At 43.1% G+C, this 24,984-nt stretch overlaps 1 protein-coding gene across 5 annotated transcripts in view; it reads right to left on the bottom strand.

Annotated features, from left to right (window-relative positions):
• The window catches only part of LOC139756594 (uncharacterized), a 56,460-nt gene that overhangs the window by 21,844 nt on the left and 9,632 nt on the right, over nt 1-24,984 (bottom strand). For all 5 annotated transcript variants that reach the window (XM_071676223.1, XM_071676224.1, XM_071676225.1 and 2 more), the window contains exon 2: nt 21,766-21,952. In XM_071676223.1, coding sequence (XP_071532324.1) covers nt 21,766-21,952 — 187 coding nt within the window. The remainder of the gene's footprint in view (nt 1-21,765; nt 21,953-24,984) is intronic.

Genomic DNA, 24,984 nt, shown 5'->3' with positions numbered 1-24,984 from the left:
AGTGAATGACAGGGGACGGACTGTTCAACAGAATGGTAAACAGACATTTAGACAGTCACTATGTAGAGTAATAGTCGAGAGACTGTTGGATACTCAGCAGTCACTTGGACAATCAGTCAGCAACATAGGGGAGTAAATCAACTGACTATAGATTCCTAAGTAGATTATATATGAATTGGACTGTGAACATAATGAGAGTCAAGAGGATATAAACAATTCAAGAACCATTCGTTAATAGGCCAACAGACGGTGTAGTAATCAATATACCGTTGAACGGTTCACAGAACACCTCCATAGCCAACGTTTCATTTCCAATAAGATATATAGACTATACGGACTTTGCCATCTATGCTTCATTATCCTATATTCAATATAGAAAGTTCACTATTTAGGTAATGACGCTCAACCCAGCGGAACTAACTTGTCACATTTTGCAGTCGCCGGGCATAAATCTACGGAGATCGCCCATCACGTTTCAATAACTCGGACACAAAAGTCTACGGACATTGCCACCCACGTATCACTACAATACTGTAATTGGAATGGCAGTAATGTATAAAATTCTGATTATCATTATTATTATTAGTATTATTAATTTCTATTATTATTATTATCATTATTATTTGTTGTAGCTATATATTTGCTTTCTCTCGTTAGTGAAATAACGTGAGGCCCATATATGACTTCCCTCTCACAGAAGTGTCGTATACGTACTGAAAATGAGACAAGACATTCTGGTGGCATGAAATCAACTTGATACAAACGATATTTTGTTTCACACAATCTCATATCTCACCAGGTTTACTGTGAAATGTATTATCTATCCTATGTATACATAACCATATCGTGTAACTACAGTATTATGTCTTACCTCGATAGCCCCACTTTAGCAGACGATTCTCAAAAACATTCCACTGAATCATTGCAGATTCCTACGCTAAACTGTCATGTGAGGAGTGAGATCCGAGTAGAGAGAAACGAGTTCAACCCTGCATTACTGTAGAGTGAAATTTTCATCAATTTTCAGTGGTAACCAACGCCACAATAAATATCCTGTCCTCTTACACAATGAATATGTTTTTCTAATAATCTCTTACATGAATATTCCTCTTAAAAACGTGCATCTCCTTTCACGGCGGATCTTTGTTGAAAATTGTTTAAGAACGCGTTCATTATGAGACGCATGAGAGTTAAGGACAAGCGAAGACGATCTTTTTACACATATTTCGTTATATTGCTTGGTTGTCATTTTCTAATTATCCCTCGACCACCATATATCATAGATACACATCGCGATCCTTTATGGTCACAGATATACCAAGTATATGGATACGTATAGATTTACATGTACTTTAATACATATTTCAATGCTCTCTTTCCTCACAATGTAGGGGTTTCATACTGTCTATCATATCTATCTCTAGTTATAATATTTGATACTGTTTCTGGTTTTGATTTTTGGTCTTTCATTCCGAATTTCAGTTCGTATATTTCTCAACATCTTCCCTTTGTCTATTTCCATCAAATGCGAGGCGAGGGTCAGAAGAGAACAATTGGCTGGTTAGCAACTACGAGGTTTAACGAGGTGCAACTAACTGTAAACTGTGAACCAGTTAACGAGGGGACAATGATTAGGACGGCTTTGCTGCGGCATGGGGAAAAAAAAAAATGAAAAGAATTCCGACTATCTTTTTACTGACAGCATTTTTGTTGTCACGCTGTTGGTAGGCAGACAGTATCTATTGCGAGGTGTTGCCAACCAGCATATGATCTGAAGTTGGGACAGTCTTATCACCTGATACTAACCTAATGATGTAATATTTAGATTTTATTTTTGATATGTTCACCTCCCTTCTCTGACCTACACGGTTATGGTTACGTACGCAGAACGAGCCAGACAGGTGACTGTATGTGAAGAACTTGGAAAATTTTAATGATTAAGTAAACATGAGCTACGAGCGAGGTGGGTTAATGGTGATCAGACGTGACTTTTATGATAGGTATCTCCTGCCTCCCTCCCACTCAGCCATCACCGTCTCCTGCCTCCCTCCCACTCAGCCATCACCGTCTCCTGCCTCCCTCCCACTCAGCCATCACCGTCTCCTGCCTCCCTCCCACAACGCCATCACTGTCTCCTGCCTCCCTCCCACTCCGCCATCACTGTCTCCTGCCTCCCTCCCACTCCGCCATCACTGTCTCCTGCCTCCCTCCCACAGCACCATCACTGTCTTGCCTCCCTCCCACATCACTTTCATGGCTCCAGATGGTGGCACACACTCACTTGAACCAAAGTCTCGAAACAATCATTAAGTTTTTTCTAACCTTAATAGTGTCACCAACACCATCAGTGTGTGTGTGTGTGTGTGTGTGTTGGAGAGTCTTGCTGCCACTATTGGTCCAGCTCAGACGGGCAAGTGCGAGTTGAACTCCACGAAACAAGACGACATAAATCTCTTCGCGTCTCCCAGCAAGTAGTTTGCAGCTTATAACTTGAGAATTGGGATCATAACTCAGAAGTTAACGGAGAAACAGTCATCGACACGAGGTGTTAAAGCTGCAACAATTCTGCCCAGTTAGGACCTGGCCTCGCAAGTCTTTTCACTCGTTGGTAACGAGTATTTCAAAGTTCCCGTGTTGTTTCGAGGGGAAGAAAACAACGTAAGAAGCATTGATCAGTAAGGCTGTGATGGATTGTCTATTAGAGCGTTCCTGAGGTGGTCTTAAGAGGAAAGAATCAACCTTAGCCACAGGTGACGTCTTTGAATTGATATTAAACTGCACACGTACACATACCTGCTCGGTTACACACGCATACATGTATGTGTGCGTGACAGATTTTGCACAGACTAACAGCCAAACACACACATACAGACAGACAAAAAGGTAGACAGAGACAAATACATACAAATTCATACAAGCAGAAAGACAGCTATAAACAGACAGGCAATCAGAAAAACATGAACACCAAAAAATCTTGAAGTAAACCATGAAGTCCGCTCAAATATCTTAGAATATCTTAGCCAAACAAGAAACCGTCAGTCTCACCATCTCGTACATAAGTGTCTTACTCTGGACGCTAAAAAGATGCTGACCAGCCCCTAGCCTCTGGAAAAATGATGTCATGAACTTAATAGGAAAATCCAGCCCTTCCACACTGCTGCAAGTTCGGGCTAAGAAACGAAGCATAAATCTTAAAAGGATATTATTTGAGATAACGAAGCTGTTTAATCGCAGTTATACTATACATTTATTCAACTGGAGCGAGCCTGATGGGATATATATATATATAGTCTTGGGCCCTTTGCATAACACTCATTCTCTCTGAAGAAGGCTATTGCGAAGTCAAGTTCCTGCTTAGGCCGCAACCCTAGGACTGTTCCCATAAGACGAGCCCTGGGTCTGTGAAACAATCGAGCGGAAAATATATTCATCCTTGTGTTGACATGGATCGCCTGGTGTGGATGCCAGAATTCCGTAGTCAAGTGGTTCAGTCTCTGTCTGCGGTGGTGGCGCCACACATCTGGATGCCTTGGTAATTACGGAGGTCAATAGTGTACCTGTCATTACCAAGGAGTCTGATATCTATAAACATCCAATTTGCAAGTCTATCAATCCATACGTCTGCTGTCTTATCGGATTTTAGAGTTTGACAGATGGCGGGAATTTCAATTACCCGATTTTGATTCCAATGCCGGGATGCTGTGCTAGCACCTGTTATGGCCTTCTTATACACACCAGGAGCAGTGTTACTGGCGTGGTCGCTGGAACAGAGCAGCGATGGTTGAAGCCGCACCATTAACCTTAAGTTATTAGCATTATTTAGTCTTAGGTTATGTTTATCATGTGACTCCAGTTAAGGCGAGGTCTTCTAAATCTTGCAAATATCTATTGATAGCACACACATTCTGAGACAATCGTCGGGAGGTAGAACGTAGAGGAATGTAGTGATCCTGCCGTAAAGTCTAAGAAAAGAGCATCAGTAAAGAAAACAGTACGAGATGATTACTGGGAGTTTGTCAAGACATACGTGGATGCATAATCGCAGCATAATAGAACAGGTGAATATGCAAGAAAGAAATTCTTTATCACTTTTATGAAACAAAAATGAAGGACAAAAAGTACTGGTAAAAACCAAAACCAAGCGTAAGTCTCCATCTTACATATAATGTTGACATGTCACATCTATATGAAAGCTTAAGGACATCCTAGACTCTATACAATAGATGAATAATTTCTGTGATTATTTGAAGAAAATAATATTCATGGGAAAAAAGATTGAGGAAGGAGGAGAGGAAGTTCCTCGTCGGAGAAAGAGAATTACCTCCGGTAAAACTGTTTCTCCCATAATGGCGCATCCCTCGCGAGATGTGGGCTCAAAATACAACCGTATACAACCCGTTCATACAGTTGACTCCAGCAACGGCTGTCCACTATCTTCAGGGCGGTGTCAATCACCAGCGGAAGCAATTCGTCGCAAGATGCTTCGATTCACTTGTCTCACTTACTTCGTTGTTGAGAAAGGACGTTTGAAGTACGTTATCAGACGTTCACATGGCGTGTTCCTCCTCAGGCTGTGAACAAGTCAGACTGCTGGGGTTTGTAAGGAGCCACGAAGGAGAAGAGTCCAAGACGAAATCCTCCAGCATCCGACACTACTTGCTTCTGTTGCACTGTCGTCAAAGAAGCTCCTCTGGTGTATCAAGATGCCTCCAGTAGCAGGATTACGTATCCAAGTATCACCCTGGCACGTTCACCGTTGCCGTGATGCAACTCACACATGCCTGCGCCTTTTACAGCACGTTACCTTCGGAGTTGTTGTTGCTGCTGACGCAACGGATATCATTTCGCGTCGTCCGAGCGAGAATATTCATGTCCCTCTCCGGTGAGTTTATTGACGTGTTACCAGAATGACGCGCGCGGTCCAGCACACTGGAGCAGCTCCTGGCGAGGTTCCTCTGATCTAGTAATGTTCCATTATGTGATAGAGAGAACAGCTGCTGCTCCCCTGACGATGGATTATCCGCACCGTCGCGTTCCCATGTCCCACGGAGGAGGACGATGTGCTGAGGTGTGGGAGGCGTCATACCAGGCCAGGCGGTGGTGTGGGAAGGCGTCCCCAACAGGCAAGCAGTGGTGTGGGAAGGCATCCCACCAGGTAAGGAGGGTCCTAGGGAAGACTAAAGGACGAGGTATTGTGCAGCTTTGTGTGGGACCGTGGATGTGGTGCACGCAGAAGGGATGATAGAGAGAAGGCGGGGGAGGGAGACGGAAGGAGCATGCTGGACCGCTTGTGCGTGGGTCTGAGCTCATGCGTATGTGCTTGTACGTTTATATGCAGAGATTTTGCGTCTATCTTTGAGCGTGTATATGTTTGTATGCATGTATGTGCACGCACGTGGGCATACAATTGCCCGTACGTTTTTTTTTTTTTCTATTGGCGCTAAGAACTTTTGTGCTTTCACGAAAGGGAGTCGTATGAGGCAACATCAGCTTATCCACAACAAGCAGACATATGTACATTCTCATCCCATTTCCGGTTGTCTCTATTTGATCATCAGATCCTAAGAGCAGAGATTCTTAACCCACCGAGAACACTAATTCACAGTCATATCAAGCCTAGCATGATGAGGGGGTCTACGTACTCCCACTGTGTGGTAAAATCGACAAGATTCACCTGTCGATCTTGTTACATACATCACAACACCCAGGATGACTCCCCTAGGGCTTCGAGCCAGTTTGGTAACTGAGGGAAAGAAGTTATGATTTCGGCCGAAGGCCACGTCTGGGAGGTTCCAGGTGTACGTGTCTCCCATCTGGTGGGATCTTGCAAGACAAAACTTTTTGAAGAAAAAGTAGAGGGAACTGGTATATCTTGGGGGCAGTATAGTCATATTATAAATCTAGATTTTGCAGAATTCCCTCTCATTTCTCAGTTTTATCCTAATCTCCCTCATAAGGAACCTCTTTTTTTCCTCAACGATAAAATTCAATTGTGGAAACGAAAGGCACCTTCTCCAGCCAGCCACAGCACAGCCTCAGGGACCCGAGGAATTCCAGGATGAACGCAAGTAAGATGTTAAGAGACATCGTCGCTGGGCAAGGCCAGACTTCCCTTAAGCCTTATGAAAGACGTTAGAGCTCCAGGACGCTAAAGATTAGTTCCCTCACACACACACGTCTCCCGCCATTCTCATCAGCGGATCCTGGTGTCCCAGAAATAATCGTTTTTTCTCTCTTTTTCAAGCATCTTTATTCTACTTCGTGGAGAAAAAAAAGACTATCGTGTTTCCAAGGGTTTTCCTTACCACGGTCTTCCATGGAAAGTTTTACGGGGATGATTAACAGTGTGGTCACTGCTCAGGAGACATAGCTTGCCTGAACTCTATAAAAAAAAGAACGTAGTCATGGACGAAATATTCTCTCACGGGAGTTAGTTGAAGTCAAGGTGAGTGGCGGGACCGAAACCCCAAGTCGTAGATTGGAAGATCTTTTGTTTTTGTATTTCTTTTTATATCTCGTGACAACTCGACGACTCGGGGATGGAGAGAACGAACACCCTTGGCGACCTCCTCACACAGGGCAACAACGGTGGAAACCACCACAGTAAAGGTCTCCAGTGGTTTTTATGAGGGTGAAGTCTACGTTGGTCAAGTGTGACCACTACATTATTCTTGAGACTGTGGCAACTACATCAAGGGTGACTTGCGATAGAACCCGCTACATCAGGTGAGGTCTATATCTGTGTTGCTTACGACCATAACCACTACATCAGCGTTGACTTACGACAATGACCACTACATCTGTGCTGACTTACGACCATAACCACTACATCAGCGTTGACTTACGACAATGACCACTACATCTGTGCTGACTTACGACAGGGATCACTACGTCATTGTTGACATACGACGATAACCACCACATCATTGTAGACTCGTTTTCGATAAACGCTACGACAATGAAGAGAAAAGGACGAGACACCTACATTCTACGACTGGCTCATCAGGGGGTTCGTATCCCGAGAAAGGAAATGGTTGACCGTAATCGTTACATCTCAATAGACTTCCAGGAAACAAAAGACTAGATATATAGCCAGGATCTTCCACCTAATATTACATCTGTTTATTCAGGAATATAGTTGGATGTAGAGCAGGATTTCTTTTTTTATAGGTTTATGGAACTCCTATTACCCAAGTGCTAGGCTGTCACATATACGATAAAAAAAAAAGGCTGTAGAAAATACGACTTTCACGAGAAATCTAGGAATAAATGATACAACACTTTTAGATAAAGCAGATCTTCCAGTCCTTATAATGACGTACATACAAGCACAAGGAAAAAAAAAAAAAAGGAAATGGATCAAACTATAAACCCCCAAAAACACAAACGTACACGAGAGAGAGAGAGAGTTCAAGCCAGCTTTAACTAAAGAACACTTGGATAAATGGTTGAACTCCCCTTAAGTGTCCATTCCAGCCGAGCACCAGCCACAAGAGGGTTGGATCACCTCCTTCCACAGTGATGTGCGATAAAGATTCGTCACTGGAGCGATAGCGAGGCATATAATCTTCCTGTGTCTTGCCAGGCGGCGTCTCACCGTCGCCCTCGACCCAATGGAGGGATTTTTGTGGCCCGGGTCAGTAACTGTTGAGGGGTGGGTGGCCTTGTGTGAGGAGCGCGGGAAATGTAGATTTGATCCGCGGGAGATGTGTGGCTGTGATCTCGCAGGTGAGTGGCTCTGGGTCACTGGTGTGGACGTGTGGGTACCAGGGTGCAGATCTGGATGTGTGGGTACCAGGGTGCAGATCTGGATGTGTGGGTACCAGGGTGCAGATCTGGATGTGCGAGTACCAGGGTGCAGATCTAGATGTGTAGGTACCTGGGTGCAGATCTGGATGTGTGGGTACCAGGGTGCAGATCTGGATGTGTGGATACCAGGCTTGAAGAATGTGTGTACTCCAAGTAGATGGGGAGCAAGGTTTGTATCCCTCACAACCACAATTTTGCCATTTTTGAGTTAACTCGGAAAGATTTCCTTTCTTTCTTGTTGAGGTGTTGAAATCGTATGCAAATGATACTAAGCTCCAACTGATACTAAGATTAAGTGTAAATTTGAGATCATTAGAATTTCAAAGAATAGGCTCATTTGTGCATTCGTTATAGATCATTGAAAATACAGTTTCATTTAAACAGCTGTCGTATTTCGTAAGCGAAATAATTACGCATTGGCTGTATATTTCAGGAAACTGGGAACGAAGGTGTATACATTCACAGGCAACTGGGGAAAAAGATGATATACAAGATTACGACAGATTCGCTTTTGTGCTAAGTCGGTTAGTGCGTAATATTACAATGCATTAAAATGAATCTTGAGTATAGTTATCACTGGGAAATTCGAGTGAATATTCAGCAGGTTCACAGACAGTTTTTAAATGAAATAAAAGTACGATAATTTACTTTGGGGTTCAGGAAAACTCTTCCTCCATCCTAGATCCCCAGGTCCTGCGTCCAGAGACCAACTCATTGCACAATGCACACGAGAATTGTGAACCTGACTTTCAGTTGGAGTTTTTTGTCCCTCCAGACTCCAACCAGAGGTTAAGTAAACTACGAATGGCACTGGTCGAGAGTTGACAAACAACGGTGAGTCGTTCTCCATCACAATGAGCAATGAAGAACAAGTGGTAAACAATAGATAGATCAAGAGATTACCACAACAGCGGATCCTCCAGAGGTCTTTGTCTGTCTGCATTACTCTCTCGCCTCCTTCGCACAGGACCAACACTATTGTGCTGGGCGACCGTAAATTCTCATCCCTTTACACACACACACACACACACACACACGCAAAACCTGCAGCTCATCACAGGATCCCGACCTGTCAGCTGATTGGGTCGACGGGATTCATTATTCAAATGTTTATTTTTCCCGCTGTGAGAACAGTGTAATGCTGCTCCTAATGTGGATGTTATTCTCTCCAAGCAAGGCCACGAGTGACTCATTATCGTATTCGTGATCAAACAACTGAAAGACAGACAATAGCAGCAACAATGTCTTCTTCTTTTGCTCGTCATGATCTACACTTGTATGGAAATAATCCTTCATTTCCCAGTCACCCAGCTGCCACATCAGCATAACTGAATTGTAAGACTTCATGCCAATTACAGAGTGAATTAAAAGATTAAAGAAGTCGGTGTCGACAGCTTAGAATGCACGTACGAGCGGGAAGCGGGGGGAAAATAAACGAATGGTGATGATGGTGCAATGTTCTCCCTCCTTCCAAAGCTTTCATTCTGGAAGCACCTTTGTTATTTACCATAAGAAACGAATGATAGACTTACGGATGATAGACATACGGATTAGAAGAGAAATGCTTTCAACAGTATCTTTGATATTAGATGGTGACGGACAAGGTATCCATTACATTTTATGTTACTATAAGCTCTACACATTCATTAGTGTCTTTAAAAAAGTATTTGTGCATGTTAGAATCAAGAAGCTGTTCATTCTCCAGTGGGATTCCAACTTCCTCGGGTCAATGACCCTGTGCACTACAGAGCACAGAGAATCATACAGGAATTTAGTAGTTATAGTTCAATGTAGTTAATATGTTGGGAAAAAGAAACTTTACTGAAGCGAAATTATCCCGACATGCAATACAAGGAACATAAACTTAGGGAGTGTTGTATATGTCAAACAAAGCAGGATTCTATCTCTTAACATCTTGTTGAATGATTGAACATTACGTAATTGTTGTATCATTAACATGTTAACTGGTGCAAGCCTGATTAATGTTATTAGCTTTAACTTGCAATTGCCCGCTCCGGATGTGCAATTTTGATTCAAAATTGTTTGTCAGTAAAACCAGCATATGCGCTCACTTTATCACGGGTGGAGAATGAAAAGATAAAACTACACACACACACACATATATATATATATATATATATATATATATATATATATATATATATATATATATATATATATTTTCTTCATCTCCCGTTTCAGACATTTTTACGTGTATACTCTAACATCACCTATCTCCTTCCCTTTATATATAGAGATTCAACATGTCACAAGGTCTTATGCCCATATTGCTATTGTACACAGACACCGAGGACGCTCTTCCAGTACCCTCAACTCACTGACCTAGACAAACACACACCACCACCTCTTGACTTGTGGACTAGGCAGGTGGACGTGGCAGACTTCCTAAGCGCTGATATGTGATTAGAAATACGTTCAATAATCATGTTATCTAAATATATACAGCACCAAGATTATGAATTAGCCTCAAATGCTTCAGAAAAGAAATCAAGATACCTAACTTTTCATGGAAACCGGTACTATTGTTTCTATATTTACATGATAAAAATTGCCATGAGAACGCGAGAGCCCCCTCAAGTCTTCCTCATTTACATAGAGAGAATCATAATCGTCAAATCTCATCCATATTTCTCGCCCGGAGGAGCGGTTTCAGCTGCAAAAAGAATATGATACACTCAGAGGAAGGGAGTCCATTGTATGTTACCTGTTTTCTTATGTTAATTCCGGGGCAATTTCCTTTGAAGCAGGATGCTGTGCGTTTTATTATGTCATTGAAGTTCAGTGGCATAGAAAAAACATGAGTGATATGCGAGGGAAGGTATTCAGTGTAGAGTGTAAGACGAGACAACTTTTCTGGAAGGGTAATGTGTTATAAAGCTGTTGTGGAAGGGTAGGTGGGTGCTGTATTCCCGTTGTGGAAGAGTAGGTGTGGTAACGCTACATCATCGTGTAGTGGGAGGGACGGGAGTCGTGAGTGGAGGTGGGAGGGACGGGAGCCGTGAGTGGAGGTGGGAGGGACGGGAGCCGGCAGCGGGTGGCTACTAATCATATATGTATAGAATCTATAACTTGTCCAGGCTCCAGCTGTATCAGGGACGGACAATCTGTGAAACACATCCTGAGTGGAGGAGAAGGATGGATGTGATCACCAGCAGCAGCAGTGATCACGCGTGCTTAGTCCAAAACACATCTTTGGTGTACAGACGGAGGAGGTTCCTTTCAGCCTCCAGCGAGTAAGTTTTTTTTTTTTACCGATGCCCAAGATGACTTTCATAATTGACTTAGGACTGCATCTCTCTCTGTCTCTCTCAACTCCCCCACAGAGATCAAACGCCAGTGCAGAGCCATATTCTTACGCTTGCCACGTAGACACACTGGGATTACGACAGACTCATCTCTCACGAGACATTAAGAATTCATCAACATGTCTAACTCCCTCCACCTCCCCACAAGTCATAAAAGATTTCATCATTAGGTTGCATACGTTTTGCCCGAATGCAAAAAAAGAATTCTTCATTACGAATTAAGACCAATGTGAAACAAAAGGAGACAATTACATTTACGTAGGAGTCGAGATTTTTATGTTTATATAAACATTGGATGACTAATGTTTGAGTGTGTGAGTGTTTAGACACGTACCCATTATGAAGAGAGAAGAGCTAGGGGCGATCAGATCACAATCTGATTTAGTTTTTAAATCAGTTTGATTAATAAGGTGATGGAACAGTTCTTCGGAAGATGCATAAAGCAAACAGAGATCATGGCATGAAACTAAAGAAACTCATTAGGAACGGTGTAAAATAAAGAGCATTTTTATCCTGAAAGTCATGAATGAATGGGAGAGACTGTACGAGGATATAGCAACAGCATAACTGAAGTTTAAAAAGATAATGAAGTTCAAGAAATGGGGCCCAACGAGTGTGTAAGTCCCTCCCTTTACATTACAAATAGGTAATTACACACACACACACACACAAGAGCCAAAATATCTCATTCTTCCACCGCATCATAACCCTGGTCCCTCCATACACTCATAGCCAGGCTTCTCCCATCCCTCCCTCCTTCCCGTCCCTCCCGCTATATACCACACTGATTTAGAAGGACGCCCTGGTGGGCCAAGTCTGAAGCGGCTTTTAGCCGAGAACATAACGCCACGATCAAGAGAAGGAAGAGTGGACTGTGGTGGTGGTGGTGGTAGATGGTTAGGTCGGGTCAGGGGGAAAGGTAGGTAGTTATAAAAGGGGGTTGTAAGAGTCGATACAAGGTGCCGAATGCGTATCCTAGAGATCTCGAAGAGATACTGAAGTTTGGTCCGTACTGGTCTAGTGATGGGCGGTCGTAGATGAAATGCTTTGTCTTCAGTGTAATGGTGACACTGTAATCAGGGAGGGTCTTGTGTGTGGGGTAGATTCAATGTCTGCGAGCTTGTAGTGATGAAGGGGGTGTTTTTGGTGTTGGCTGCGTTATGGTAGAAGAGAACAGTTTCAGACAACGAGGTAGGGTAATGTGGTCTGATATCAGGTGTATGGAAAAATATGGTTAGGTTGTACTGAATGGTGAAAATAGTTGGAGAGACTGCAGAGGAAAAAAAAAAAAAAAAAAGTAATTGTGGGAAATAAAGAACTGGAGATAGAGGAAGTCAGGGCTGGGGATAGTACCTATGTGGGATAGTCGATGCATGGATCAAAAGAAGATAGGAGCAAGGGAACGCACTAAAGGAAGGTGGGGTAAGGGATTAGCATGTCTAAGGAAAGATGTAGGCTATGGAGTACCAGGAAAAAGTGTGGGATGGAATGGTCAATACTTGAGATGGTAGGAGCAACGTATGGTAGGTAGATTGGTCGAGGACGACGAAACTGTTGTCTGTGTATTGGCGGTAGGTGGGGGAGGACTGTTGTGGATGGTGGCACAGAGGATGGCATCTACTGTTCTTAGAGGATGGAGCAACGAGTAGCGCATTTGGGGGAATGCAAAGGGATAGCACCTATATCATGTATAAACTTATGGAGGATAGCGAAACTGCAGTTTCTAATGGGTTTAGCACGATATACCACACGTAGAAAATAGCTGCTAGATTTTCACGAGTAGACTACGTAAAGACAGTGCAGGAAAACCTTCATGATATGTAATCTATATATATTCCATGTATAATCCATATGAACAGTTCCTGTATCTATAATGATCGTATAAAGGGAGAGGTGGGGAATAGGCAAGTTCGTAGAACATCAATTCAATAACTATATCCTAGAGTTTCTGATCTTTCAGTTGTGATGTAAAACATCTCATGTGGACACTTGGATAGTGTCTTGATTTCTAGCAGGAGCCGAGACCCTTACGGTCAGGGGGACGAACTGGGTCGACACTTTGAAATGGTGTAGCGCCAACGGGGTATTGTGAGAGTTCACTTCTGCTTGTGGTGAGGGAGTAATAAGTGTAAAGGGATGGCTAGTGCCATGCCAACACTCGTGTTAGGAGTCTCTGGCGTGGCTAATTGCCGTGCGTTGAACATACTTCGCCAGTTCGTGAGGACATGAGAGACTGTGTTGACTCATGGGCTGTAATCAGGTGGGACCACAATGGACTGAGCTCCAGGTGGTGGCGAGATGTTCCTCCACAATACAACACAGGACACGGAGGACCCATTGTTAGCAGGGCCTGTACTAGGATATTTTTTTTTGGTGTGTGTGTAAGTACACACACACACACACGTCGCCTTGGGTTAAATAAAAGAATTACGTCCATTCTCGTGATCCCCCTCCAAATGTAAAACCTTTAAATCATAAGCGACATCCTCGCTTCCTCAAGGAAGACATACAAGGACTCACGACTGCAAAATGTCAGACCAGATATTTTCTTTTATTTAAATTGACATTCGTCTGTGTTTTCCAGGCTTGTCCCTGATGACAGAAGTCACTTCAGCCTGCCTCGTCCACCAGGCACGACTCCCATCCTATTAAAACCCAACACCCCCTCGTTTTCATAGAGAGTTCCTTCCGAATATTGATTGGACGATTGGTATGGATAAAGAATCTTCTTAATGCACGATCGTTATTAACTCCTGGCTCAGACCCTCAGACTAGAGGAGGGAGGGAGGATAGCCTGCTGAATCGGTCGAGTAATGGTGCTTGTCTCGCTAAAAAAAAACTTTATTTACATGTGAAAGACAGGCAACAGGAGGCCTGATGGGCCCACGACTGAGTTACCTGAATAAGAGGAGTTTAACTGGAGAAAATGAAATTTGGTTTATGTTTTATTAGAGCATTTCTGCTTCCTTCTTTGGTATGAGAGAGAGAGAGAGAGAGAGAGAGAGAGAGAGAGAGAGAGAGAGAGAGAGAGAGAGAGAGGACCCCCCACCCTACTTCTGTAGAGAGAGACGACCCCCCACTTTACTTCTGTAGAATGTTGACACATTCTACCTCAATCATTTCAGAGTAGAAGTCAAACAAGGACCAAGGGTAGTGATTAAATGGCTCCCGTATTTATGGTGTGTTGAGTCCTCCCCAGAGGCAGAATATTGTGATTGATTCCAGGCCTCCCGTCCTCTCATCAGTGGGTGATTGATAGGTATATATATATATAAATACACGAGGACGATACTATTGAGCGGTCTTGCGTGAAGCTGGACTGTGATGATGGTCAGTGCGGGTGGGTGGCTACAGAACATAATCCTGGATCAATTAAGGGAGAGACATCTCGAGTGGGTTGCTCGGAGGGATGCGAGTGGGTGTGTTGTTTTAGAATCCCGTAGGGCAAGTTACCATGGGAGTTTTGATATACGAAGAGGATATCAGCGAGGAGTAATGCTATAGAGATTTTTAACAAGGGTGTGAATACAGGGTTGAGAGAGGAGTAAAAATGGTGTGTACACTGACTTAACTCAGAATGTTTATAGTTGGATATTAACATTTGGTTTCCTTGTGTGATAAGAGACGTTAGCGTGGGTTGTCAAAAAAAGGAATGAAAATTAACAAGTGCGGTAAGATTAACACGTACGATAAGCATAGGGAATGCATTTGGATGTTAACAAGAACCAGGATGAAAATGTCAACACGGGAGACTAACGTAGGAAGGTGATTTAGGTGGTTAAGGGAAATTCGCCAGAGAAGTTAGAACTGGGTATTAACATGAAGGGTTAATATGATCATAATTTTAGGTACGGGATGATCATGGCTGACTGATTAAACTGAGGATTTAAATACGTGGGGATTTTGTAAGGGGAAAATACATGAAAAGTGTAGAATGAAACAGGCGCATCGAGACTGACAACATTCAGCATGAAAAGGTTGTATGCTGATATAACACTTTAGTACGTAATATGATTTATTGACACCGTGTGTGTGTGTGTGTGTGTGTGTGTGTGTGTATCTTTACCTTGTCCGCTACAATAAACTTGGTGTTCCACGCCCTGTACACTGTATCACTCATCCTTCTGCTGTAATCTCCCTGTATAACCTCACTAAAATACACTCTGGAACTTATCTACAACGAAACATTTACGTTCCTTTGGAGACGAAAGATACAAGACCGAACGGAATTTTCTTAAGCAGTGAAATGGGCCTTCCCCCTCGTCACTGTAAGGCACCAGTGAAATGCCCTCATTTCTCGAGGTGGACTTCACTTCGACAGTAAGGCAGATTTCAATATAGATTGCGAAAAGCAGCAGACCCTTCAGGATATTATAGACTGATTTTGGCAGGGAACTTTTGTCAAGAGGTGGGGGTCCAATTTCAGGAGAACGTTCAGAAAATGTTCCTTGTAATCAAGAATATAATACACGTGTGAGGAGCTCGATAAGTGGTTCAGCTTATCAACTTATGTACGTCGCTTCTCGGTTGGTCAGAGAATTTAAACCTCTCGCTAGGGTATTTAAGTTCTCGCTTGGGTATACAATCTCTTATCAGGGTAATTAAAGCTCCTGCTGCGAGGGTATACATGCTCTTGCCAGGGTATGTATGTTCTCGCTAGGTTGTATATATAATCAACACTTCCGACTGTAAGACCACTCAAAGGTGCGCTCCCTCAAAAAATTGGCATTTCTCCCCCTCCCTCACCAACATTTGCGTCTTGTTTGCTTGACACGCGAAGCAAACAGCCACCAGCTTTTGTGGTCAGTGTTTATTGCCCGTGTTTGTTCCTATCACTAATTATCCTTGTTTACTCCAGTTTATTTTCAATCGAGTTTTCAGACTTCGAATCCCCAGTTAAACCAACACTTCACGACCTCACCTTCCATGTTACAGTACAGTGACTGATCTACCCTGATGGAGACGACTGATCTACTCTGGTTTACTGCTAGAGGTCCACAGTAAGACCCTTCTGTACAACTGCCCCACATTAGCTCCTGTTTTCCGGTGACCTGATAGAAAAATTCTAAAAACTCTGAAAAACTTTTCTTTCACGAGTTCGCAAACCGAGTTCGTTATGCCAGTGAATTCCGCCTGTGTCCCTTCATCACTCGTGGTTCCCAGAGAGGTGGTGGTCATTGTGAGAGACATTTGTTCATTACCGAATTGTCATTCCAGGACCTATTGAAGCGCAAGTTCGATTAGACGGTATTGTGTATGAAGATGGTGATTGCTGTCGACCTTCAGTATATATAAACTTATAATCAAGCACATCTTCTCCGTTTGGTTGAGTCAAGTTTAGTTTGATGAGGATAATGATTTCAAACGTCTACCAATTGGATTATGTTTCTCGCATATGGAACGAACCTAAAGAAGCACAGATTTAACAGTGTTCAGAGAGAGACAGCGAAGATGTTACTTGAATATAGAGATGTCACAGTGAGCAGGTGAGAGCTGTAAATGTGTTGAAGGTGGATGATCCGATTGCAGTCTTCAAGCATTGTAAATCAAGTCAGGCGATGTCGACATTGAACTGTTCCTCATGGGATGTGATGCTAAGAGTAACCAGACGCCACTGGAAAAGTCTATTGTTCAACTACCAGTAGGAAACAGATGTTTAAAAGACGATACGATTTAGAAGAGAATCAAGATATGGGAACCCACGAGTGTAGAACCCTCTCTCACTGTGTCATAAATCGTTGATTACTGATGTATAATATAAACTCTAGGGTTACTCATAATGCGACACATTGAAGGGTTACCTTCCACTTGTGTCTGACTCTGGTTACTCATACCATGTTACGTCGCCAACGTACCAGATACAACACTGGAGTGTCACGTCACTCATTGCCAATGGGCAGACCGAAGCGATTTGTATATATTTCCAGTTTCTTTGAGATTCGATAGTTCGATTCTCTTATACCTGTTAGTCTGCGAGACAGTCACTTTAGTATATCTGTCAAGTTTGTAATATGACTTGGTATACACACCGGCCAGTGATGTCTTAAGTGTACTCGTTAGTCTGACGTAGCGCCCATACGATATAATGATTTCATTTACGCAGTCTAATATCTTAATTTCAGTATACCCGTTAGTCTGTGCAATTGCTCGTCCAGTCCTCACTCCACAAAAAAAAGAAAAAAGTAATTTCCAAAATCTCAAAAGACTTGCAAATCTGTTCGCAGCTGAGGAAGCAATTTTCCCACCATGTGTCCAGCCCAACAGGAGAGGCGAACTGGTTTCTTGACCAGAAACCAGTGTTTTTACTTTCCAAATAATTTCGGCGCCGAATCTATGCTTCTATAGAGAACGTTGCCGTATTTTATGACCATTTTCTTTCCGTTGGATTAAAACTATACGATTATTGCTCATCCCTGACAGACGTTCTTTGTCAAGTTATTCCCCCAAAAGTGGTGCTGTTGGCTTCTCTGGGATGTGAAATGACAAATCGATGAAGGCTTTTGTTATTCTCTCGTTCTGAGAGAGAGGGAGTTCCAGCCCCCCATAATGACACGCAGTTACCTAAGGATCGTACCGAAAATAGACACTGGCAATAGACACAGTCCCTTCCGCCTCTTGCTAAACCATCACCTGGACCTTATCCAACATCTCGGGCAAAAGCTACAACACCATCCCCATCATCTCCTGCCACCTAGGATCTCCTGCCTCAGAGTTACAGTCCAGCGCTACAGCCACATCGAACCCATCCGACCCCGGATAGCATGTTACAAGAACCTTCCCACCCTAACCAATACTGACTATATTATCACTATACCCCGAGAATCGATCCTTGGACCATCCAGTGTGGGCATCCAGGTTGTATAACCCCCAGGCTACGGTGAGCTCGAACAACTAGCCAATTCAAGGATCTCACTGATGCGTCACGCATCCTTCAACAGGAGGATATAATGCCGCTCACGCTCTGGACAAGAAAGGAAGGCTTTTTAAACATTCTGCTATTTAACTCGTCGTGTCCTGGGTTATTAGGCTGCCATAGGTGGCCTGGGGATCGATTCTCACATATATATGATGCAAGAGATGGTGCATTCATTACATGGAACGTTGTTCTGTTTGAGAAGAAATAGTCTTCCACCATCGTTGGGTGAATACAAAGACTTCAAGAGGAATGCTTGTCGGTTATGACTGAGCGAACCCACAGATCATATGACCGGAGGAGTTAGAGAAAACTTCGATGATAAGAACTGGAGATCCAAGACCTGCTATATCTACCACATTTTCTAAGGGTAACTTCATGATTTATGATGCGATGATGTGCGACAGAATTTTGAGGCGATGAAGGCATGACTTAGTTGTTGCGTTGGATCATCGATAAATGTCTTTCATCCCTAAGTAATGAATATCTGTACAGTCTCGCTCTATCTCAGTAGCTGGCACTGCACGTACTTGCCAAACCAACACTCAGTCCCCATCTAATAATATATGTATGATATAAAGACTGCCATATATCATGGTAATAAACTGCAGTTTCAAGAGCAAATAAGAAACCAAGTTGTAAAAATGGACACGATTGTAATAACAAAACTCGAAGGATATAAACAGAAGACACGACGTAAACAATTTGTGAGTTTGGAAAACAATGAGACAAACATATTGAATGACGTTCCCAAGCCCATTTTGATCAGACTTGTGATATATATATATATATATATATATATATATATATATATATATATATATATTAGTGCATAGTGGGATAGCGTAGAAACTATTCTCCCTATGTATTCCCAGTGTGTCGTAAAAGGCGATTAAGAGGGACGGGAGCGGAGGGCTGGAGTTTGCCCTTCGCGTATTTTGGTTTCTAAATAATGGAACAGAAGCAGCCAAGCGAGAGGAGTGCTTATTCTCTTCAAAGTCTCAGGTTACTGCGGCCTGTGTCTTCATCTGTTCCTGGCGCTACCTCGCTAACGAGGGACAAGTATGCAAGAAAAAAAATTATATATATATATATATATATATATATATATATATATATATATATATATATATATATATATTATTGGAAAGGATCACAATTTTGCGCGTGATCAAGATATTCCCGAGTCCACGGGGAAAATGAAACACGAAAAGTTCCCAAGTGCACTTTCGTGTAATAATCCATCAGGGGAGACACAATGATGTGATTATTACACGAAAGTGCACTTGGGAACTTTTCGTGTTTCATTTTCCCCGTGGACTCATAGGAATATATATATGTTTTATATACACAAGATTCCAAACGCTCACCAGCTCACCGTTAAGGGGCCAAGCCAACCGCTCGTCGGGGACGTGGTCGCCTTTGACTGCCTCCCCGTGGCGTAAGGAACGTCACCCTTGGTCTATCATTCACACCTGCGTTGACACGCCTCCAGACGTCTTATCGCGTCGTATTTTACTTTCTGCAGATCTCTTAATGCCCCTGGGACGCCGCCTGCTGGCTCTCGCCCCTCAAGCTTTTAAAGTATTTGAACGCACTGACGGTCCTCAGGGAAGACGACCAGGCCACATGGATGTTCAGCGTTCGACAAATGTGAAGTGTAATACTGGGACGTTGTTTTTCACGAGGCTTGAATATATCTTGCCATGTCTGTGGTTGGAATCGCCTGCTGCCATAATTTTGAACAGCACGGGGAGGGAATTGTACACTCCTCTCTTGCTGTGCAACTCCCATATACTCTCTGCATTCACCGCTTCATCATTTGACTGCTTCCATTTCCTCGGTTCTACTATCATGAAAATACTTTTATCTGAGATGTTTCTTTCAGAGTTTCTTGCTCCTCTTTCTTTGAATCTTTCACGGAAGCGTTCACAGTCGACAATTGTTATTTTAATAAAAACATGAAGGTCGTTTTTAATTCTCCCTTTATTCGTACATGAAGATACCATCTGAGTATTTTTCTAATTATTGCAGGTAGTTTTTTTTTTTAACACTTTTTTCGATCTTCTCTACAGGATCTTTATATCAAAGTGTGGTGGCCAAACCTGATATTCAGTACTATACCTTCGGTCTAATATATGTAAATAATTAACTGAACATTTCCTCATTCATATACTTATATATGATTCTAGTGCTAACAAATATCTGAGCTCCCTCATTACAATTCCCCTTCAGGCTCTATTTGTCTCCATCCTGAGTTGTTAGTTTTGATCTTTGGTCTCCGTAACACTACCATGCAGCTTCCCTCACCTTCAATGACCCCCCATTCTTTCACTCCCTCGCTCTTCCACGAGTCTTCCTCCCCCGAAATTAAAACGCCCATGGATGATCTTAAAGCCAAGGTGATTTCCGTATCTTTCTTTTTTCATCCTGAGGATTCCAGGCATCAGCAAGGGCCCGCATTAAAGCCAAGCCTCAAGAGGGAAGTAGAGGGTTAAAAGGAGTATTCTAAAAGAGTTTACGGAAAGGGAGTTAACCTACCTTTAAGTAAAGGGGGACAGCTTATAGATTTTATGATAAACCTATGGTTCATAATGAGGAGATACGAAAAAGACAAGAATGCGGGGGAAAAATATGAAGGATATCTGTACAGTACACGATGGGAGACGTGAAGACCAGCCTGGAAGCTTAGTTTTAATGAGACTGAAAGCAAGGCCATCAACTTCGACACGGATGAACAGTTCTGAACAATTAGATTTCCCAGCCTCTGCACCGTGCACACATGCAAGGTCTCATGCTGTGATGAGAACCTACGTCAATATTTGACAAACATCCAAGCTCGGATTATAGAAATCTTCGTGATCTTTAAAGCGGTATTTGGAGAGATTGTTCACTTTAAGTGACTTGAAGCCGATATATACCTGCGATGTCTGGTGGTAAATAAGCGAGAACGACTTCCCCCTGGCGTCCTTTAGACTGAGGCTTCAGACACCCGCCCTCCCAGTCGAGATGTCTCTCCCCGTAGGCTCTGGCACATACCCCAGAGACCATGGACCACAGTCCTGTTGTTGCGACTTTAAACTCCCTTCAAACACCTCCAGCACTGAGAGATCATGGAGCGATCGTCATGATCTTCGAACACAATATAGTTTTTCGTCCTTCAAGCCCTGGACCAGCCTCGAGGAAACACCCTCAAGCACTCTAGTTCCAGAAAAATATAGTTTCACAAGAGAGATGACAGACTTCACTGAGTAAAACAATGCAGGGAGGTTGTAACCTTTTAGAAATACGAAGAGAACTATTTCAGCGGATGAAAACTACCCTCATTCGGCGCTACGGTCAAGTCCATAGATACAACGCCGATAAGTTCGGTCTCCTCAGCGTTCTTGCCACAATACCTCGTCTCCCTTTGTGACCAAAGTTCTAGCGTCCCCTAAACTTCAAGGTGGACGGAGGCGACGACGGAAACCTCCACGTCCGGGAAAAAGTATGGTCAGGATGTTAAAGGAGGTTGCAGTAGTTCTGATGTAAGGTGACTTCGTCAGTACAAAACAATATATGAAAAAAAAATATATGGGAATACGACCCTGATATGAGAGTTCGAAGACAGTTTCAAAGTGAATAAACATACACATACAAGCCCACACATTAACGTCATGTCTCTTACACACACACACAGCTGCTGAAATGGAGAGGGGCGCGAGTCTGAACACTCACCATCACCTTCCGCGTCGAGATGTTCCAGGGTAGTGGGAGAGGCGCGGGCGTCGCCCAGGGCCTCTGCTGCGCCCACACACGCCCCCACCATGACGAACAGCAGGAGGAACCTGACGAAGATCCATGGCAGCTGCTGGTTCATGTTAAGTGCTGGTGGTCGTGTGGTGGATGTGGTGTATAGGCGCACCTGTGAAAGAAACTCGACCAAGTTAGTTTATGGTGAAGTAGTACGTGCAAAATACACTTATTACTCGAGATATATCATTTGCTTTCACGTAAGTGTTATGTTGGCTGCCCTAGAAGATAAAAGTTCTTTATATCAGTCTTATTCAAATCAGCTGCTGCTTATCTCGCGACAATAGCCTGCGATAACTTAAGAGCCTGCGATCCCGTCGCTATAGCCTATCATCCCGTGACCATAGCCTACCATCCCGTGACTATACGCTACCATCCCGTGACCACATGTATAAACATAGTCACAGCTCAAATCTAGATGAAATGATCGCATTAATTTCTCATTTCACAATAAAGAAAACGAGAATAGAAATTTGGTAAAGGATCAATAGATTCTCCCCAGTTATCCATAGTTGTCCGCCGTGGTGGTGTTTCGCTCTCATTATTCTACGCGTATTTTCCAAGTCGCTGCTCACACGAAGTGTCTAGATATATCCCTGCCACTGAGGTTTGGATCCATGACTTGTGTTTGGCTGCTGCCTCCCTCAGTTTCTTTATAGAGATGATCTACACGAGGATTGGCCGTTGTGATACCTTCTTTCCTCGAAAAGCGAGGCTGTGGAACTCTGCCATTCTTACGAGACATTCTTTTGGACCTGAAAAGTCTGATCAATGAGGCTATGGTGATGCCAGGATGGAGTCTGTACAGAGTGCATGCGGGCGTGACCTGTGACGTCTGTACCATATCCTGTCTGACCACCAACACAAACTTCTGTCCCGTATTAAGTAATTCAATCTTCAGGTTCGTCTCGTAAGGGAGGAGACGGGATTTCAATAGTTTGCCAAGTTACTGAGTTGTTACGTGTATTGTGCAATTATGCTTACCGGGCAATTACGATTACTATGGTAGAGTCGTGCGCTAAGGATGGGGGCAGATTATTGTGCAAGAGAGAGGTTGTCCATGGGGGAGGGATTTGATCCTCTTGGAGCCAGACGGAAATGTACAATCTGGTCTTCGTCTGACACAAAGAGAAGCAGTTCCAGGAAATGGGTGTAGCGTCTCGCACTGCCCGACGGCACACCTCACACCACACACAATATGGTCACACATCAGCTTGTCACCGGAGGGTGCAAGTCTCATCTCCCTCCCTCATCTGTATAGAGGCGTTATTGAATACCTTCCAGACATACATGTTCCTTTATGTCCCTCGCGTTTACATACATTTCCAAGAGTTTTCTTACGAGCGTTCGCGGCTGGAAATCATCCAGGACAGTTGTATATGTCATCTCTTATGCCTAGGTTAGAATATGCATAGTTTTTTCTCGTTATCTTTTGACGTAGTAAGATTTCATCAATCATACCCCAGAGTCTCTCAAAAGATCGTGTGTCTCCATGTTTACTCGAAGATTATTCATAGTTTCTCGCTCCTTGCTAACCCTGTATTCGGGTTGTGCCCGTCTGTACAACAGCTTTAATTCTATCAAAGACTGTGCTATTATCCCGGTGGTGTGTGTGCCCGAGCGTCTCTGAATTACTTCACAAACGTCAATACTTACAGGAATGTTTATTGTCTCACGGGCGTCAGTGCTTGTGTGCTTATATTACTCCGCCGACGTCACAAGCGTGTATACATATACATAATGTATATATATCTTATCCCTGGGACATGGGAGAAATAAAACTTCCCACGTATTCCCTGCGTTTCGTAGGCGGCGACTAAAAGAGGAGGCAGTGGTAGGCTGGAAATCCTTCCCTCCAATTTTCACTTTTACAGAAGACGGAACAGAGCGAGGATCTTCTCTCCAAGACTCAGTTCTCAACGCTACCTCCTTAACGCGAGGAGTGGCGAATATGTATTAAGAATATATACAAGTATATCTATTTACATAACAGAGGGATTCGAACCCACGGAGGTTGAAAGACACACTAGACTTTTTCGTGCGTTCCAACCTTATCTCGGTCGAGGTAGCATGGACTTCAATCTCATGCGGGTCTTGTGGCAAGACGAAAGTCAATGGACATACAAATGTATATACACCAACAGTCCTTACATTTCTGTATTCTCATGCGTGTGAAGATGGGGTTTTGCTTGTTTCAGTGGCGTGTGGACATGCTGGAGGATAAGCCTGTATTACGATCTCAACACAACATACTTCACATGTGTCAACAAAATAACGATTCATGTCAATACAAGACACTAGAAATAGAATCTAATCGCAAATCATCCAAGTTTTATGTCAATGAATATTAAGGGATCATTATTCGTATTTTTCTTTATGTAAATATTCTTGCCTCAGAACTGTTGCGTAAACACACACACTATTCGTCATATCGTCTATGCATCCCCCAGTTGTTCATTAGGTAATGGATACATTTACCGGTACTCCACACAGCAACGATATGGGCAGAGGAACATAGGTTTCAAAGGTGTTTGGTGGGACGTGTGCTTCATAAGAGTATCCCAACTCCGGCTGTACCTCTCCTCTGCTCGGACATCAAAGAGGATCTAACCCTCCTTCACAATATGAGAAGAGTTCATTCAGTACTAACTCATCTTGCTCAAAAAAGATAAAATGGATTTCTTCTCCTTATACGAAATTTATATAAGCATGTAATCTGAATATTCTTGACGTACCTCAAGAGTTGCCTGTCTGTGTATGGAATTGGGAAAGCATTCGAAAGGTGCCAAAGTCTTCAAATAGCCGTCGACACCGTCTTTATCAGAGTTCCATCTCTACTGCTTGATACAGACAATTCCTTTTAGGCGTAATCAAACTCCCTTATGACGTACGATGACTTCAGAAACATTGTTGCTATATGCACAGACGATCATAAAACAACTGTAACGAGTAAACGAGGACTAGTCATCATAAACTCGAGATCACGAAATTTGCAAAACTAGATAGATGTATGAAGACCATTCCCTCCAACTGCTTCTGTCGCTGTAAACTTTGCCATATTAAACACGCCAAATAACACGATCTCGAATCCTTCATCGAGACCAATCTTCCTTAGATGTAATTGGTAGAACAGCGCCAAGAATA

This window comes from Panulirus ornatus, chromosome 22, assembly GCF_036320965.1.
Source record: "Panulirus ornatus isolate Po-2019 chromosome 22, ASM3632096v1, whole genome shotgun sequence".
NCBI classification, from domain to species: Eukaryota; Metazoa; Arthropoda; class Malacostraca; order Decapoda; family Palinuridae; genus Panulirus; species Panulirus ornatus.
This window is presented reverse-complemented; position numbering and strand designations above follow the sequence as displayed.